The sequence below is a fragment of the Oncorhynchus clarkii genome, chromosome 25 (assembly GCF_045791955.1).
Source record: "Oncorhynchus clarkii lewisi isolate Uvic-CL-2024 chromosome 25, UVic_Ocla_1.0, whole genome shotgun sequence".
Classification (NCBI taxonomy): Eukaryota; Metazoa; Chordata; class Actinopteri; order Salmoniformes; family Salmonidae; genus Oncorhynchus; species Oncorhynchus clarkii.
The window spans coordinates 18,515,258-18,535,251 of NC_092171.1; the positions used below are offsets into that span (position 1 = coordinate 18,515,258).

General features: G+C 41.1%; 1 protein-coding gene across 1 annotated transcript in view; it reads right to left on the reverse strand.

The window, feature by feature from the left end:
- The window catches only part of LOC139384066 (fibrous sheath-interacting protein 1-like), a 44,129-nt gene that overhangs the window by 17,613 nt on the left and 6,522 nt on the right, over window positions 1-19,994 (reverse strand). The window contains exons 6-8 of the mRNA XM_071128703.1: window positions 19,307-19,443; window positions 19,012-19,125; window positions 14,527-14,694 (exon numbers count right to left, since the gene is read on the reverse strand). Of these exons, the coding sequence (XP_070984804.1) occupies window positions 14,527-14,694; window positions 19,012-19,125; window positions 19,307-19,443 (419 nt within the window). The remainder of the gene's footprint in view (window positions 1-14,526; window positions 14,695-19,011; window positions 19,126-19,306; window positions 19,444-19,994) is intronic.

Here is a 19,994-nt window from a genome sequence, read left to right on the forward strand (position 1 = left end):
AAAAACTAATAGTTCAGAGCCATTCAACTATATTCTTACAGGGGCCAGATATGAAAAAGGTTACAGTGCCTTGCGAAAGTATTCGGCCCCCTTGAACTTTGCAACCTTTTGCCACATTTCAGGCTTCAAACATAAAGATATAAAACAGTATTTTTTTGTGGAGAATCAACAACAAGTGGGACACAATCATGAAGTGGAACGACATTTATTGGATATTTCAAACTTTTTTAACAAATCAAAAACTGAAAAATTGGGCGTGCAAAATTATTCAGCCCCCTTAAGTTAATACTTTGTAGCGCCACCTTTTGCTGCGATTACAGCTGTAAGTCGCTTGGGGTATGTCTCTATCAGTTTTGCACATCGAGAGACTGACATTTTTTCCCATTCCTCCTTGCAAAACAGCTCGAGCTCAGTGAGGTTGGATGGAGAGCATTTGTGAACAGCAGTTTTCAGTTCTTTCCACAGATTCTCGATTGGATTCAGGTCTGGACTTTGACTTGGCCATTCTGGATATGTTTATTTTTGAACCATTCCATTGTAGATTTTGCTTTATGTTTTGGATCATTGTCTTGTTGGAAGACAAATCTCCGTCCCAGTCTCAGGTCTTTTGCAGACTCCATCAGGTTTTCTTTCAGAATGGTCCTGTATTTGGCTCCATCCATCTTCCCATCAATTTTAACCATCTTCCCTGTCCCTGCTGAAGAAAAGCAGGCCCAAACCATGATGCTGCCACCACCATGTTTGACAGTGGGGATGGTGTGTTCAGGGTGATGAGCTGTGTTGCTTTTACGCCAAACATAACGTTTTGCATTGTTGCCAAAAAGTTCAATTTTGGTTTCATCTGACCAGAGCACCTTCTTCCACATGTTTGGTGTGTCTCCCAGGTGGCTTGTGGCAAACTTTAAACGACACTTTTTATGGATATCTTTAAGAAATGGCTTTCTTCTTGCCAATCTTCCATAAAGGCCAGATTTGTGCAATATACGACTGATTGTTGTCCTATGGACAGAGTCTCCCACCTCAGCTGTAGATCTCTGCAGTTCATCCAGAGTGATCATGGGCCTCTTGGCTGCATCTCTGATCAGTCTTCTCCTTGTATGAGCTGAAAGTTTAGAGGGACGGCCAGGTCTTGGTAGATTTGCAGTGGTCTGATACTCCTTCCATTTCAATATTATTGCTTGCACAGTGCTCCTTGGGATGTTTAAAGCTTGGGAAATCTTTTTGTATCCAAATCCGGCTTTAAACTTCTTCACAACAGTATCTCGGACCTGCCTGGTGTGTTCCTTGTTCTTCATGATGCTCTCTGCGCTTTTAACGGACCTCTGAGACTATCACAGTGCAGGTGCATTTATACGGAGACTTGATTACACACAGGTGGATTGTATTTATCATCATTAGTCATTTAGGTCAACATTGGATCATTCAGAGATCCTCACTGAACTTCTGGAGAGTTTGCTGCACTGAAAGTAAAGAGGCTGAATAATTTTGCACGCCCAATTTTTCAGTTTTTGATTTGTTAAAAAAGTTTGAAATATCCAATAAATGTCGTTCCACTTCATGATTGTGTCCCACTTGTTGTTGATTCTTCACAAAAAAAATACAGTTTTATATCTTTATGTTTGAAGCCTGAAATGTGGCAAAAGGTCGCAAAGTTCAAGGGGGCCGAATACTTTCGCAAGGCACTGTATTTATAGGGGGGCAGACATTTTCTACATGGGATTACTATTCCCAAAACCGGTATAAAAAAAACATTCAAACACCATTATAATCTTATGAAGCACTTTCATTAAAATTAAATGTTGCTAAAAGTTCATATTAAGTGCGTAAAGATTAGCTTAATTCAGTGCATCAAATTGTTTAAATAATGGAACACATTTGTAACACAGTTTATCTGCATCACATTCATTTGAAACTTTCCTGTCCTTTTAAGATACAGTTGAAGTCGGAAGTTTACATACACCTTAGCCAAATACATTTGAACTCAGTTTTTCACAATTCCTTATTCACATTTAATCCTAGTAAAAATTCCCTGTTTTAGGTCAGTTAGGATCACCACTTTATTTTAAGAATGTGAAATGTCAGAATAATAGTGGAGAGTGTCACGTTCTGACCTTTATTTCCTTTGTTTTGTCGTTATTTAGTATGGTCAGGGCGTGAGTTGGGCTGGGCAGTCTATGTTTGTTTTTCTATGATTTTGGGATTTCTATGTTTTGGCCTAGTATGGTTCTCAATCAGAGGCAGGTGTCATTAGTTGTCTCTGATTGAGAATCATACTGAGGTAGCCTGGGTTTGTTTGTGGGTGTTTGTTTCCGTGTCTGTGTTTTTCACCACACTGTACTATTTTCGGTTTCGGTTATTCACGTTATGTTTATTGTTTTTGTATTTTAGTGTTCAGTTTGTCTTTAAAATTAAACATCATGAACACTTACCACGCCGCATCTTGGTCCTCCGATCCTTTTCGCTTCTCCTCTTCAGACGTGGAGGAGGAAAACCATTACAGAGAGAATGATTTATTTCAGCTTTTATTTATTTCATCACATTCCCAGCGGGTTAGAAGTTTACATACACTCAATTAGCATTTGGTAGCATTGCCTTTAAATTGTTTAACTTGGGTCAAACGTTTTGGGTAGCCTTCCACAAGCTTCCCACAATAAGTTGGGTGAATTTTGGCCCATTCCTCCTGACAGAGCTGGTGTAACTGAGTCAGGTTTAAAGGCCTCCTTTTTCAGTTCTAACCACACATTTTCTATAGGATTGAGGTCAGGGGTTTGTGATGGCCACTCCAATACCTTGACTTTGTTGTCTTTAAGCCATTTTGCCACAACTTTGGAAGTATGCTTGGGGTCATTGTCCATTTGGAAGACCCATTTGTGACCAAGCTTTAACTTCCTGACTGACGTCTTGATATGTTGTTTCAATATATCCACATAATTTAATTTCCTCATGATGCCATCTATTTTGTGAAGTGCACCAGTCCCTCCAGCAGCAAAGCATCCCCACAACATGATGCTGCCACCCGCGTGTGTCACGGTTGGAAGGGTGTTCTTCTGCTTGCATGCCTCCCCCTTTTTCCTCCAAACATAACGATGGTCATTATGGCCAAACAATTATATTTTTGCTTCATCAGACCAGAGGACATTTCTCCAAAAAGTACAATCTTTGTCCCCATGTGCAGTTGCAAACTGTAGTCTGGCTTTTTTATGACGGTTTTGGAGCAGAGGCTTCTTCCTTGCTGAGCGGCCTTTCAGGTTATGTCGATATAGGACTCGTTTTACTGAGGATATAGATACTTTTGTACCTGTTTCCTCCAGCATCTTCACAAGGTCCTTTGCTGTTGTTATGGGATTGATTTGCTATTTTCGCAGGAAAGTATGCTTATCTCTAGGAGCCAGAACGAGTCTCCTTCCTGAGCGGTATGACAGATGTATGGTCCCATGGTGTTTATACTTGCGTACTATTGTTTGTACAGATGAACGTGGTACCTTCAAGCATTTGGAAATTGCTCCCAAGGACGAACCAGACTTACATCCACAGGTACACCTCCAATTGACTCAAATTGTGTCAATTAGCCTATCAGAAGCTTCTACACCTGCATTGCTTGCTGTTTGGGGTTTTAGGCTGGGTTTCTGTACAGCACTTTGAGATATCAGCTGATGTACGAAGGGCTATATAAATACATTTGATTTGATTTGATTTTGATTTGATTCTAAAGCCATGACCTCATTTACTGGAATTTTCCAAGCTGTTTAAAGGCACAGTCAACTTAGTGTATGTAAACAGTAAATTCAGTAAATTATAAGTGAAATAATCTGTCTGTAAACAATTGTTGGACAAATTACTTGTGTCATGCACAAAGTAGATGTGCTAACCGACTTGCCAAAGCTATAGTTTGTTAACAAGAAATTTGTGAAGTGGTTGAAAAACAAGATTCAATAACTCCAACATAAGTGTATGTAAACTTCCGACTTCAACTGTATATGTCCGTTATGTTTATGGGGGGTCAACTAAGGAAGACATCCTTTTCTGCCAACCACTGGAAACCAGGACAACATGAGAGGATATTTTTTAAGTACTGGACAGCTTTGTGACATCAAATGGACTTTGGTGGTCAAGATGTGTTGGTGTCTGTACTGATGGCGCAAAAGCCATGACAGGGATACATAGTGGAGTGGTAACGCGCGTGCAAGCAGTTGCTCCCGACGCCATATGGGTACACTGCAGCATCCACCGAGAGGCCCTTGCTGCGAAGGGAATGCCTGACAGCTTGAAATATGTTTTGGACACTACAGTGAAAATGGTTAACTTTGTGAAAGCAAGGCCCCTGAACTCTGGTGTATTTTCTACATTATGCAATGATATGGTCAACGACCTTGTAACGCTTTTACAACATACAGAAGTGCACTGGTTATCAAGTGGCAAAGTATTGACACGTTTTTTAAATTGAGAGACTAGCTTAAAGTTTTCTTTACTGACAATTTTCACTTGTCTGACTGCTTGCATCATGACGAGTTTCTCACACGACTGGCCTATGTGGGTGATGTTTTTTCACACCTGAATGATCTGAATCTAGAATTACAGAGACTCTCTGCAACTATATTCAATGTGCGGGACAAAATTGAGGCTGATTAAGAAGTTGGAGCTCTTCTCTGTCTGCATTAACAAGGACAACACGTCTTTCCATCATTGTATGATTTTTTGTGTGCAAATGAATTCAAGCTCACTAACAATGTCAAATGTGATATAGCGAAGCACCTGGGTTATCTGGGTGCGCAATTACGCAGGTACTTTCCCGAAACGGATGACACAAACAACTGGATTCGTTATCCCTTTCATGCCCTACCTCCAGTCCACTTACCGATATCTGAACGAAAGAGCCTCATCGAAATTGCAACAAGCGTTTCTGTGAAAATTGAATTTAATCAGAAGCCATTGCCAGATTTCTGGATAGGGCTGTGCTCAGAGTTTCGCGCTGTTAAGACACTGATGCTCTTTGCAACCACGTACCTATGTGAGAGTGGATTCTCGGTCCTCACTAGCATGAAAACTAAATACAGGCACAGACTGTGTGTGGAAAATGATTTAAGACTGAGACTCTCCCCAATATAACCCAACATTGCAGAGTTGTGTGCATCCTTTCCAGTACATCCTTCTCATTAACCTGTCGTTAACAATTTTTGATGAACAAATAATGTTTCATATGTAAGATGGCTAAATAAAGAGAAAAATGATTGATTATTATTATATGTGCCCTGGTCCTATAAGAGCTCTTTGTCACTTCCCATGAGCCGGGTTGTGACAAACACTCATTCTTATGTTTAATAAATGTGAGTTTATCGTATAGTGTGTGTGTGGCAGGCTTACAATGGTGGCAAAAACAACATTTGAGAGTGCGCTGACCCTGGTGCTAGAGGGGGTACAAAGCTGGAGGTTGAATGTTTGAAGGGGTGCGGACTATAAAACGTTTGGGAACCACTGGTCTAGCCTATACTCTAAAATTAAACAAATTTGAGTAATCACCTTCGAGTGTGGACTGTATTATTATGCATACTGCTTCACGCCAAAATGTATATCCACGAGTCTGGGAGAGAACGTAGAGCCCTAGGCAATGCTGTTGGTTCATTGATTGTGCAGGGCGGCTTCCAGTTAGCCCACAAGTATAGTGAATTTGTATTTGATTTTCAATAGTCTAGTAATAGGGATTTTTTTCAATTTTCATAACAAAATTGGGTGACACATTACCTTTAGCTATACAGAATATCTCACCACCATGCGTTTCCATTTCTTCCTCGCTCTTCTTTATTACTTTCTCAAGTGCGCAGAGGGGCTGTCAACAGTTTAGTGAAATATGTTCAACTGCGAAAATATGTTCCTATCGATGTTCCCGAACAGATTTCACTTGGTTTCCCAAATGAAGCACTGGGTAGCTGCAGGAAAGGGGTTGGAGAGCCCATGGCATACAGAGTTTGTGTAGCGAGCGCATTTTCGTCAGTGGTTGATGCATGGAGTGAAATAAGTTGTTATATTTATTTCTCAGCAGCTCATATGAAGCACAGCTCCACTATAAAACCGAAGTAACCTACCCGGCATCATCGAAAAACATATCGGCGGCAAAGCTCTCGGCCTATTTGAGTGCATACAGATGCCATGTCTTCCCCCCCCCCCCCCCCCCCTGTTCCTTTGTTTGTATCATTCACAACTAACGTTGCCAAATAGGTCCTATATGCTAGATTTAGAGTTATTTCAAATGATAACTTTTACACTCAACAGAGCCACTTCATATGTGCACTCACTCCAGAACGGGAAAAATATCCTTAAATTATATTATTCTTTCTTTAAAATCATATAATATAAAATAATGGCACAGGACTTATAAGTATATCTTGTCAGATAAATGAAAAAGCCTACAGCCTATGGCATGGAGCATAGCCAGATAACATAGGGTAGGTTAGGCCAACTCATTTTCTGTTCTTCTATCATAATGTTTCTTTAGTCCTGACTTAAATAAATCATGGATATTAAATTACGCATGGAGGCCTGGAGATGCTAAAGGTGTTTCAGTTCATTAATTACAATGAGACCGGCAGACCTTTTCATGGCAATAACTTGCCGACAAAATGTCATGACTGCCACAGCCCTACTCAAGACAAAATTAAAATACACTCAATTAATCAGTGGTACGGGTTAAGATAACCCCTGGAATCATATCAGAGGTGTGGACATTTATCATATGTTTTAGGTCATGTACCTGAAAAAGTGACATGTCGTTGCGCGAATGTTTTATTCGTGAAGAACAGCCACTGAGACTGATACTGAGCAGTGCCTGCAAGAGTCCAATGTGGGTCCCATCTGTCCTGCTGCTTGCCAAGATAGATCAACAGCTGGATCCCTATTGATACAGACACCACTTCATAGCCCTCCCACTGCAACAAGACAACTAATTAGGTCACATTTGCACGTACTATCTATCAGCATGTGTATTCTCATAGGAGCCATATATTTATTCTGACAGTCGATGCATGGCAGCAGCTTGAAAGCATATTGATGCTGGATTTATTCTTGACTACAGGAGTCCAGATTCAGGTAAGAATAACAAGAGCCACCGAAACTGCACCATTCCCTTGTCAACAGACTGAAGAGGAGCCAAACAGGGCCTGTGTTTTCCGAACATAGTAGAAAATAAGATAAACAAACCAATAATGCAGCAAGGACCACAGTGCATTCTGATCACTGATAATGCTAAAAACAATAGACATGATGCACATTGACATAGGGCTAATGCTCTTGCAGGGGCTTAAACTCTCATCCTAGTGCTAACCATGCTCGACCCTGTCTAGCTTGAAAAAGGTTATTCACTGTTTTGCATATCTAATAAATTAACAACATTTTGTTGTCTTGCAGGTGACCTTCTGACAGGGCTCTTCATTTTAAGCAGTGAAAGATGAATGTGTACTAATGAAAACAGGAACTAGTCTGACTCATTCAGAGCGGTTGTTTCTTAGAAAAGCATGCTCCCCTCTCAGGCTGGGCTACAGCGGAGCTTCATATTTGGGCTGTGCCACGTGGACTCTGGCTATCTGCCAAGGCCTTTCCACATGCCTCGCCAAGAGCTCTGCGCTGCGAGAGCTCTGGGGTCTGCCGTGCCGTGCGGAAGCACTGGCTAAAGTCCTCTCAGTCAGACTGACGCTTTGCCCAGCCATGACCCTTAATCCTTCTCCCCACCTCGCAGACAGAGGTGTGAAATGCAGCTCCACCTGCACAGTGATGCCTGGACATAGAGGTCAATCCAACAGCAACAACCCCTTAACCCCACACTACTCAACCGACAAAGACATACACTGAAGCCCACACGGATCTCTCTCAGTATCCCTCTACTTACTAGAGACCTGATTGACAAAGAAAAACATATACACTTAATCTTTTTTTATTTTTTAAAGAAGACAATGTTGGATCATATACTGAGTGAACAAGAATATAAACGCAACATGCAACAATTTCAAAGATCTGACCTAGTTACAGTTCATATAAGGAAATCAGTCAATTGATATGCATTCATTAGGCCCTAATCTATGGATTTCACATGACTGGGCAAGGGCCCACCCACTTGGGAGCCAGGACAAGCCAATCAGAATGAGTTTTTCCCCACAAAAGGGCTTTATTACAAACATAAATACTCCTCAGCACACCCTCAAATGATCCCGCAAGTGAAGAAGCCGGATGTGGAGGTCCTGGGCTGGCGTGGTTACACGTGGTCTGCGGTTGTGAGACCGGTTGGACATACTGCCAAATTCTCTAAAACGACGTTGGAGGCAGCTTATGGTAGAGAAATGAACATGATATTCTCTGGCAAAAGCTCTGGTGGACATTACTGCAGTGAGCATGACAATTGCATGCTCCATAAAAATTTGAGACACCTGTGGTATTGTGTTGTGTGACAAAACTTCACATTTTAGAGTGGCCTTTTATTGTGCCCAGCACAAGGTGCACCTGTGTAATGATCATGCTGTTTAATCAGCTTCTTGATATGCTATACCTGTCAGGTGGATGGATTATCATTGCAAATTATCTTTTTGTGCGTATGGAACATTTCTGGGATCTTCTATTTCAGCTCATGAAACCAACACTTTACATGTTGCGTTTATATTTTTTTTCAGTATATATTTACATCTTTCAAATGTCCTAGTTACAATATTAGCTTGTGTCGAAGTTGACCTTTTCCTTCCCTCACACAAGAGTTCAGCTTTTACAACAGCATGTGGATCATCAGCAGATGACATTCTGATTGCGGGACATTCCTGAGGTATTAGAAGACGTACTCGTGGGTCATCTGGACTTTATAGTTCCTTCCTGGGGAACTGAGGGTGGTCTGGAGCAATCATTGTTCCGTAGATCAAAACCTCATGGCTTATCTAGTACCCAAAAAGAACATGGAATACAATATTGCACAAATATTATGTCTTATGTCTCACAACAGGCATGCAATACAATTGAACCATATGTAAAGCTTGGAGGAAATTATAGTGTGTAATCTTTTTGAAGTCTTGCATGGGTAAAATTTCTCGGCAAAGGAGGACCTATACTAACATCAGTTGTAATCTATTGCCTCTGTGTTTATGCTATTCAACACATCACAACCCAACACTTCAGCTAAAGCATAGGGAGACATTGTAGACTACTAACCACTGGCATCCCCCCTTTAGACCCTTCAACAATATGAAGTAGAGATAACTTTAGCCAAAGAATGACGCACATGAATTAGTTGAGAAACTTATAAGGCACCTCGGGGGTTTGTGGTATATTGCCAATAGGGCTGTTCTTACTTCTTACACAGGACGCAACGAGTGTATGGATACAGCCCTTAGCCGTGGTATATTGGCCATATACCACCAATCCCTGAGGTACCTTATTGCTATTATAAACTGGTTACCAACGTAATTATAGCAGTAAAAATAAATGTTTTGTCAGCCAATCAGCATTCAGGGATTAAGAACAGCCCTTAGCAGTGGTATATTGGCCATATACCGCACCCCGTTGGGCCTCATTGCTTAATTATACAATTACGTTTATTAAAGGACACAGATTGCTGAACAGGGAGCAGTGCCAGTAGTTAATATATAGCTGGCCAGGGCCATACATTCAGACAAGTAGTGACTGCAGGAAAATGTGTTCATTTCCTGTCCTACTGCTGAACGACTGGCTATATCTATAATATCATTACAACTGTATCAGGCAAGGCAAGTTACTAGGGAATTGATTCCCATAAAGGATTGCCTGCTTTAGGCTATTAGAAGGCATATTTTAAATAGCTTGCAGTGCCTTTGTTTCTTAAATCCATGTATCATTGTATCACTAGTATAGGCCCAGGCCTATATCAATCTCATGAGTCTAACATCGGAATAAAAAAGAAAACAAAGTAAGTTAACCAAATAAATAAACACCAGTGTTCCTGTGGATAACACCAATGGGAAACGTGTTTATAAAGAGTCTATAAACCTGTTTCATGGGAATTACAGGCTAGGGAAGGGAAGGGTGTGGAGTACAGTCTCTTTACCCAGGCAAGAAACATTAAAGTGCCACCAGATGACATCTCACTGCTCCCAAGGCCAAGCTCTCTTTTACCATCCTGTTTTATACTTTATCCTCAAAGGTTGATACCAGACCGTAGGTTGGCCGCCTTGTCATCTCTTGCCTTGGTCGTGCTAGTCTAAATGGCTTGGTGCTCAACTGTGTCAGATTGGTTTAACAATGTGCAATGTACTACAAGTTGGACTTTAAAACTAAAGCAGATGCCCAGAAACAGAACATACCTTTTGTATTGTTGCCTTCGGCAGTGTTTTTAATATATCAAGGAGGACATTTTCTTCTAATATTAAGGCAAAGAATTCTACTCCCATCTTCCTATTGGCAAAGGATTAGAGGAACTGATGTTGTTCTGTTGAAATCTACACCGGCCCCATTTTGTCATATCAATATCACAGTGGGTCTTGGGAAAGAAAAACAAACAGAAGTGCTCAAAACGTGGAACAAAACACCTCCTCATACAACATTCTAGGTCATTCTAGGACTAGGGAATATTTGTGATTGCTTGAGAGATGACACCATCTGTAAAGTCTCGGTGCAATTTGTTAGTCCTGTAGCGATGGCATGGCAAGACGGGCTAGTACACATTGCCAAAGCTGCTAAGGAGTTTTAAGATATCAAATAAGCTGAGTTTGCAAAGTATAGGCCTAGTCAACACTCTGCTCATGTGGTGGTCAGCAGGGCGTTTTCTGTGTTGGTCTCTGACTCACCATTCAGTGCAGTGAAACCATAGGTTTCTTCAAAACCCACAAAGTGACCTCATAGACTTATAGCAGAAATAACCTGCCAGCACACAACAATAGAAATGCTGGAGTTACGAGGCAAACGTTAACAAGGCCTTGATATTCTTGGGAGAAAGATCAGGTGCAATCGCAACAGTCACTAAGGAAATTGTTCCATAGTCAAATCCCACTGCATCTGCTGCCATGGTGACCACCCCTTTTGACCACTACATTCTCTACCAGCCCCCTCTTGCAGGAATAGCATGTGTTATACAGATATGTAAAAGCTGCACCACTCAACAGCTGATGCTCATAACTGAGTCCCCACCTCTAGATTTAACATGTGGGTGGTACACACATTCCCACACAAACACACTGTAAGGGGCTGGTGCATATACAGTAATGATAGGCAGCCATGTCCACAACTTCTTAGTACCACATCCTATTTGCAACAAGGTGAGGTTAACTATATGTTTATACATGTTTACACAGGTATGAGATTGATATGAAACATGGCCACTTCCTAGAATAAAAATCAAAACATGGAAGGGGAACGAGTCCAGGGCCTCACTTATGTAAGCCTTCCACCTGAGACAGGAAACACCCCTGCCGTGAAAGGGCCATTTGACGGATGCTTCTTAGAATCTGGTTCATGAGCCATTTAACAACATGGGTTTTCAGGAATCCATGCATCTTTCATTTAAATCAGTACAATATCCACCAAGACCTGCATGCCAGTGTTTTACATTAGAGTGGAGGTATGTATAAAAGAGAACTTCAAAATCAAACGTCAGCGTCAAGTAACTCAACTTGGGCTAGGTCCACCACTAAACCAAAGGCTGCATGTCTGACTACAAACCAGGATGTAGACAAGACCACACCCTAACTAAGATATGCGTGAGCGGTAGAAGGTCTCAGTAACAAAAAAAGGCATTTCAAATGTATTTTCTGCCTTGGTCTGAGGACACCGGACTCCAAAATAGTAAAAAATATCACTGCGGTATGATGAGATTAAGAATACGATTAAGGAGACACTATTCCATCTGCATGTAGTATGCTGCAACTGTATCAGGATGCCTCTAAATAAAAGGGATAAGGTTGTGCCATGTGTGGGGCTGGCACTTCTCTATGTTGAGCAGCCCTGTCATTAAGCTCTGGGCATGATGGGGTGTTAACTCTTAAACAGTTGCCTCTTCCATGTCAAATGTAGAAGATCATCGATCTGAAATGAGATTGTTCCAACAGCAATCTGTTAGTTGAAGGTTAACATGTGTTTTTCAAAAAGACACACTCTGTTTCATTTTGTATAGTGTGAGCAAGGAAGACCTTTCCAATAAATCACTTTTTCCGATAACTTGGCGGTGTGTGTACGGCACGTAAGCAGGTTACTACAGTGCATCCAAACGGTTTCAATTATGAGTCAGACTCGTGCAAGCTACTGCCGAGAAGAAAGGCAACCACAAAACAAAAGCATATAATTTTACGACCACCCTTGGATTTACCGCCACTGAGGCAGAATGAAGGGCTGGTGTATATAGTGATTTAGAGAGCTTGGGACTATAACATTCTATCTGCCAAAAGATGATTCTCAGATAATTGGCTTTAAAGTTCCAAACCCTCATTAGTTTGAATGGTGTCAACAATTTTTATCTTGTATTCTTTTGAACTTAACAACATTAATTGGGGTATTCAGAGTACTATATAGGTAGAGAACATTGAACAGAACATGTCAATAGCAAAAATTGGACAAAAATGCAGACAGAACAAGGTCTTGATTTATTGACACTTGTTACGGTTTTCTTCTGGAAAGAGAGGAGGACCAAAATGCAGCGTGGTTATCTTTATACATCTTTAATGAAAGATGAAAAAATGAACAATTTACAAAACAACCAACACAAAGACAGGAAACAATCACCCACAAGAGACCTAAAGAATATGGCTGCCTAAATTTGGTTCCCAATCAGAGACAACGATAAACACCTGCCTCTGATTGAGAACCACTCTAGGCAACCATAGACTTTCCTAGACAACTCTATTAAACACAACCCCATAAATCTAATACACCCCTAGACAAGACAAGACACATAAATCACCCGTGTCACACCCTGGCCTGACCAAAATAATAAAGAAAACACAAAATACTAAGACCAGGGCGTGACAACACTGTAGTCCAGCTTTAATGCGTGATAACTGTGACCATAGCATCAAGTCCCTGCCCCCTCAGATATGGCAATCAAACTGCTAAAAACTATTTTATGGGCACAGCCGCTTGCAACATCACACTGGATATATTATTTTTACCTTTCGAAATCAAACTTTGCATGGTCCCTTCAGTGTCACATTCTGTAACTAATATTCTTTGAATGTTTGAAAAGATCTAGGCCTCTGGTGGGAGCATGAGAAAAAGTCAAATCGGACAGGCAGAGATTCATCTACTCCTCTCCAGCACAATAAATACTCAGGACATTACGAAATACAACGTGAACTTGACATTGAAAAGCTGGGATTCCATGGCCATTCTTTTTCCAAGTTGTGATCCAATCAGTGACAGAATTAAATGATACCCTAGATGCTCAAAATTCTTATCCTAAAACATTTTATGACTTCAAAAACATCTTCCCCAGGAACACGGCCTCAACAGAAGACACTGATGAGGATGCCATCTGGCCTAGTGAATTTAGCAATAAGGTTCTGAGATAATTCTGAGTGAGCTCATGTCTGGGAGAAGTCACTAAAGTGAGGACAAAAGATAATCTGGTGCCAATACAATGAACTTAAATGTCCTCAAAAATGGTCTTTACCGAAGAGGTATCAATACTGATTATGACTATTGTTGTCTTTTATTGTGTTGATTCCTCTTCTGCAAAGACCCAGTAAACGAGGGGAGCCACAGGAGTCATGCCTTACCAAGTCTTATCTAGGCTCCTCAACAAGCTCAGTCTCATCTACCTAACCTGAAGAAAAGGTACATATTCTGCTTTCCTAATGTAGAAGCTGAATGAATTCACCTTATTATTCTGCCATTGAAATTCAAATCTAAGATAAATGATATATTCAGTGATGAAATGGTAAACAGTTGAGAGTTGACTTTCAAGTAGCACATAGGTTTCTTTAATGAGCAGATAAATGACCATGCCACTCCAGAACAATACGTTCAAACAGCACACAAGGAGATGTTGGAATCCTCATGTGAATCAATGGACACAATGTTCCTCTTCCATTGTGGTAGTTCTATGAAGGGAAATCGTTCCCATCATCCTTTGCCTCAAACCCAGATAGATTTGCGCATGCAACATATGAAAAGTGAATGAATATTTATTGGGCAATTCTTAAGCTCAGTCTAGCAGTAACTTAAAAGTAGCCTACAATTTGCTGATGTTGTTGTTTTTTTGTTGTTGTTTTTTTTTACAATTTACAAGGGGTAAACTATGTTATATTTAGCATGGGTGTTGGGGAAATATGACTCAACATGAGAGTACTAAAGTTAGGGTGCAAACTAACAACACAAAATTACACATTTTCCCATTTTATGAAACTGGGTCTGCCTGAGGTTCAATGAACAGAGCTTTTACAAGAGTCTGTAGTTGATGTCCCACTGTGTTGACCATGTTATGAGTCTTAATGACCTTGGCTCTTTGCAAGTAGAGATGGTGTTTTGAGTAGTTAATGGCACCTTTGTGAACCCAGACCTATTAGGCAGTAGACATTTGGGCTGTACAGTACATACCTGGGCCTGGGGCAGACTGTGGTCAGGGTAGGGGCTTCGCACAGACAGGAAGTCTTCAACAGGAAGGAGAAGCTGCAGTCTGGAGTCAATGTGAATTAGCTGGTCTCGTTCTGTTGGTTCGGGGGTGTAACCCTCACCCGCTTGCACTGGAGCGGCCCACTTGTCTCCCTAGGAAGAAGACAACATATAGGCTGTAGTATATGACAAGCGGTCCCTCCCTCCAAGTAGCAAGGGCACAAAAATGTCCCCCAAATAAAAGAAAAAGAAAAAAGGTTGAGCCCAAAAAACAGACTCCCAACTGAGAATTCTGTCAGAAATACTTGGCAAACCCTATATCTTCAAAACTGAACCGAAGCCATGTCCAAGTTAAATCTACCCTCCGGTTATTATTCAAATATAAAATTGGACTATTTGACCTCCCATCCAAACTACTGTCACAAATTACACACTCTTTACGAAAGGTACTCTAAATACAACTCTTTCTTGCACCCGGAATTCGCTTTTGGAGAGAAGACAGACTACTGGTCACTGCTCCATGGGTCTTGCCAAGAACTCTACAAAATGCCAAATATTTAACAATTGCCTCTGCCTCACAATGAGTGACTGTCTCGTAAGGCTTACATTATATCATATGAAACAGCAGGTGGATGGTGAGCTCATTTTGGGCCCAGTAATGAGCTAAGACATGTCCAGCAGCTCTACTGCTAAGCTCAGAGATCTCAGTAGCGGCTCCACAGAGAGAGCCAAACCCTTTTACGCTATGATCTCAGTGCATGAAGATGAGTGAACAGGAGAAAATTTTATCAACAAACAGAGCCATAAAGCTTCCACTATCAACTAGCACAAACCAAAGACTTCAAAATGACCCATCTGAATAACATTATAACCCATTAGTTATATGCCCAGTTACAGTTGTTTTTTGTGGGAGATTACTTTGTGATAAAAAGATGCAGTAATATAGTCGACCAATCGAATGTGAATACAGTAGAATGATAGAATGTGAATGTAAAAAGAGGACCGTCTAATTTCTAGGAGCACAAATTGACACATTAACAGACTAATCAGTCAGCTACTGGATGTGCAGCACAACAGGATTGATCTAGGAGGAGACATGATAAAACAGGGCTATCCAGGGTCCTGGACACATTATTCATTTATTTATATTGTTGAGGCATAGAGAATGACGCACAGAGTTGTTCTTCAACACCCTGTATCAAAAGGCCTATATACTGTATTACTGTACCTATGATCTGTAAGATTAATTTAAGGAAAAACTACAGCCAAATCTGAGGAACATTGTATCCTGTCCTACACTGAAAACACAGTGGGACCTGAGGTAGACCTAAGCGATTCACTTTCGAAAGAGAGAAGTATTCCTGTGTTTATGGAAAGGCAGCCTTTCAAAGAGCACTCAGTGTGATGCCATGTTTATCACCCCAGGTTTCTAGTACAATATGCAGTTGAGGATCGTACTAGTAATGGAGGCAAGGCCATCATGAAAGTGTTTCAGGAGGAGAGACACAGGCGCAGCGCTATGGCCTGTAACTGATTATGAGTCCTACTTGGCCCTGCCAAGTTCCCTATCTGGGTGCACTTGCCCGCATGGTCACTGTGGATTCCTGACTATCAACATGAAATACGTGCTCCCTATTCAACAGCCATTCATAACAGCACGCCACGCAATAACAGGAAGTCTAATTCTAACCAATAAAAGACCCCAGCATCTATATGTATGCTCCTCTCGGTTTGATATCCGCCACGTAATTACAGCAGTATTGTTCTAAAAAAGTAAAGGAAACCATCATAAATACAGCAGCCAGACTTCAAAACGTTGGCAAGATGTTCCAGAGATGCATGGCAGTCCGGGTCAGACTAAATGGTACCGTATGTGAGAGAAGTGCTAGTCTAGGTCCTCTCATCAGACGGGCAAGGTTCATCATAACTGACCTCAAAATTCAGGCTTCGCAGCCACAGCTGCCAGCTAAGCCATTAGGGGAAAATTGCACCTAAAAATCAACCATTTGAAGTTTACAGGGTGTGGGTCAGTGGGTGGCTGCAGAACAGAAAACTGTCTGCTCCAGGTGGCAAACACTCTCACAAATTATATTAAACATAGGAATACAGGTGGCTATTCAAATGCACCTGGCACTGCATAAGTACAGATTTTCTGCACATACCAATAAACCATAATCCTAAATAAGATTGCTGTCTAATATTCAGAAGATGTGGCAATCCCTGTGACCTTTGCATGGCACATGACATCTGGTAAATAATGACTATGGGGAGTCAAAATCAGCTACCGTTGCTGCCAAGTAGTCATTGTTTCAAAACGTGCATATGGGCAATTCAACAGTAACAGAGTCAGGCAGAGACTCAGATATTTCACCTTTGGCTTGTTTAACTTTGCAACCATTGTGCTTAGTTTGACATACATTTTAAAGTGAAAATTCTGAGTCTCAGCATCACTCTGTTACCGTGGATTTGCCCAAATCTAAACTACACTACCGTTCAAAGGTTTTAAGTGCCCATTAAAATAACATCAAATTGATCAGAAATACAGTGTAGACATTGTTAATGTTGTAAATGAATATTGTAGCTGGAAACGGCAGATTTTTTATGGAATATCTACATAGGTGTACAGAGGCCCATTATCAGCAACCATCACTCCTGTGTTACAATGGCACGTTGTGTTAGCTAATCCCAGTTTATCACTTTTAAAGTAATTGATCATTAGAAAACGATTTTGCAATTATGTTAGCACAGCTGAAAACTGTTGTTCTGATTAAAGAAGCAATAAAACTGGCCTTCTTTAGACTAGTTGAGTATCTGGAGCATCAGCATTTGTGGGTTCGATTACAGGCTCAAAATGGCCAGAAACAAAGGACTTTCTTCTGAAACTCGTCAGTCTATTCCATGAAGGCTAATCCATGCGAGAAATTGCCAAGAAACTGAAGATCTCGTACAATGCTGTGTACTACTCCATGCACAGAACAGCGCAAACTGGCCCTAACCAGAATAGAAAAAGGAGTGGGAGGCCCCGGTGCACAACTGAGCAAGATGACAAGTACATTTGAGTGTCTAGTTTGAGAAACAGAAGCCTCACAAGTCCTCAACTGGCAGCTACCCAGCTAAACATAGTACCCGCAAAACAACAGTCTCAACGTCAACAGTGAAGAGGCGACTCCGGGATGCTGGCCTTCTAGGCAGAGTTCCTCTGTCCAGTGTCTGTGTTCTTTTGCCCATCTTAATCTTTTCTTTTTATTGGCTAGTCTGAGATATTGCTTTTTCTTTGCAACTCTGCCTAGAAGGTCAGAATCCAGGAGACGCCTCTTAACTGTTGATGTTGAGAGATGTTTTGCGGGTACTATTTCATGAAGCTGCCAGTGATCAACTTGGATTAGCGAACACAACATGCCATTGGAACACAGGAGTGATGGTTGCTGATAATGGGCCTCTGTACACCTATGTAGATATTCCATAAAATATTCCAGCTGCAATAGTCATTTACAACATTAACAATGTCTACACTATATTTCTGATAAATATTTCGTTATTTTAATGGACATTTTTTTTGTGCTTTTCTTTCAAAAACAAGGACATTTCTAAGTGACCCCAAACGTTTGAACAGTAGTGAATATTACAACATACAGTGCCTTGCGAAAGTATTCGGCCCCCTTGAACTTTGCAACCTTTTGCCACATTTCAGGCTTCAAACATAAAGATATAAAACTGTATTTTTTTGTGAAAAATCAACAACAAGTGGGACACAATCATGAAGTGGAACGACATTTATTGGATATTTCAAACTTTTTTAACAAATCAAAAACTGAAAAATTGGGCGTGCAAAATTATTCAGCCCCCTTAAGTTAATACTTTGTAGCGCCACCTTTTGCTGCGATTACAGCTGTAAGTCGCTTGGGGTATGTCTCTATCAGTTTTGCACATCGAGAGACTGAAATTTTTCCTATTCCTCCTTGCAAAACAGCTCGAGCTCAGTGAGGTTGGATGGAGAGCATTTGTGAACAGCAGTTTTCAGTTCTTTTGAAGCCTGAAATGTGGCAAAAGGACGCAAAGTTCAAGGGGGCCGAATACTTTCGCAAGGCACTGTATGCTGTAATTGTAAAGTAGGTCAGCGTTTAGGCCAGTTTAATTAGGCCACTTCGATTTGATTAGCAAATTACTTCAAAACGGTAGATCATTTAAACAGTTTCTCTGTGTACTCATGAGTAATGGCCATATCAACAACCATAACAGCTGTGTGAGTAACACAGTGCTTGAAAGACGTTGCTCAATACATGATAACGAGTGATTACTGGCTACTACTACCCTAAACATATTAAGTGAAATGTTTGTGTGTAGACCAAGTGCTGTGCGAGAGAGACAAATGGTGCAGTCTAGATGAACTCTGTTTGCCACATTTAGACACTTGAAAACATGAGTCCTCCTACACCACATGCTCACCATCAGGACTGTATTTTGGCCTACCTCACAGCCTGCCTTCCCAGCATTGTCCCCTTCCTCCATGTCTCTGAGGAGCTCCTCGAGACGATACTTCTCCTCCTGTGTCATCTGCACTGGGCCTCCAGCACCACTCGCCAACTGTCATGTTTGACAAAGTAGTGACAACAATCATTCATCAGATCAGATTGTAGTTACTTTCAAATCAGGCCCCTGAGTCTTTGAGTTGAAGAACTATATTAATTTCCCATTGAAAAAACATAACATGAGTAATGTGAGACTCCAAAGTCATGCACTTTGCCCAACATGAACTTTGACATACCTCAATATTTTTCTTCACAAAGTCTTGTTTATTTTTGCCCCTGGGAACCCCACTCTGGCTGCCTTCTGACTCGTCTGCCCTCTCTTCGTGACACACTTCAGCCAAGTCTGCTGCTGTGGTGTTGAGATCCTTTTCACCTGTGTGGGAGTCAGTGGCGGTTGGTACAGGAGTGGCGGTTGGTACAGGAGGATGTTTTTTTTTTTTTTCATGAGCATGGCCTTATTTCTATTACAGCATATTGGATGACTGTCATTCATATTCCATTCACCCAGTTCAATGTAACATTGATAGGCTACTACATGAATGATACTCAAATGTTCCATATACCCATCATGAGGTTGCTACAACCTAGCCTATGAATGAATGTTTACAATGTAGATGCACACAGGTCGAGAGAACATTTTGCCTGCATCTAGCTGATCTAGGGTGGACAAATTCAAGTATGTTTATCCCCGTTTCGTTCCATTTGCTTCTATTTTAGAAACGTTTTTTTAACAGAATCGGCGGAATGAATAGACCCCTGACCACACGTAAACACAGTTCACTTTCATAGGAGCCAGGTTGTATTCCTTCTCGCATCTATGAGCTCTCCTCCTCTCACCTTTTCCCTTCGCTGGCAGACTTCAATACACATCAGCTGTATATGGCCAGGCGAAAAAAACAATCCAAGCCAAGACTCGAAAATTGA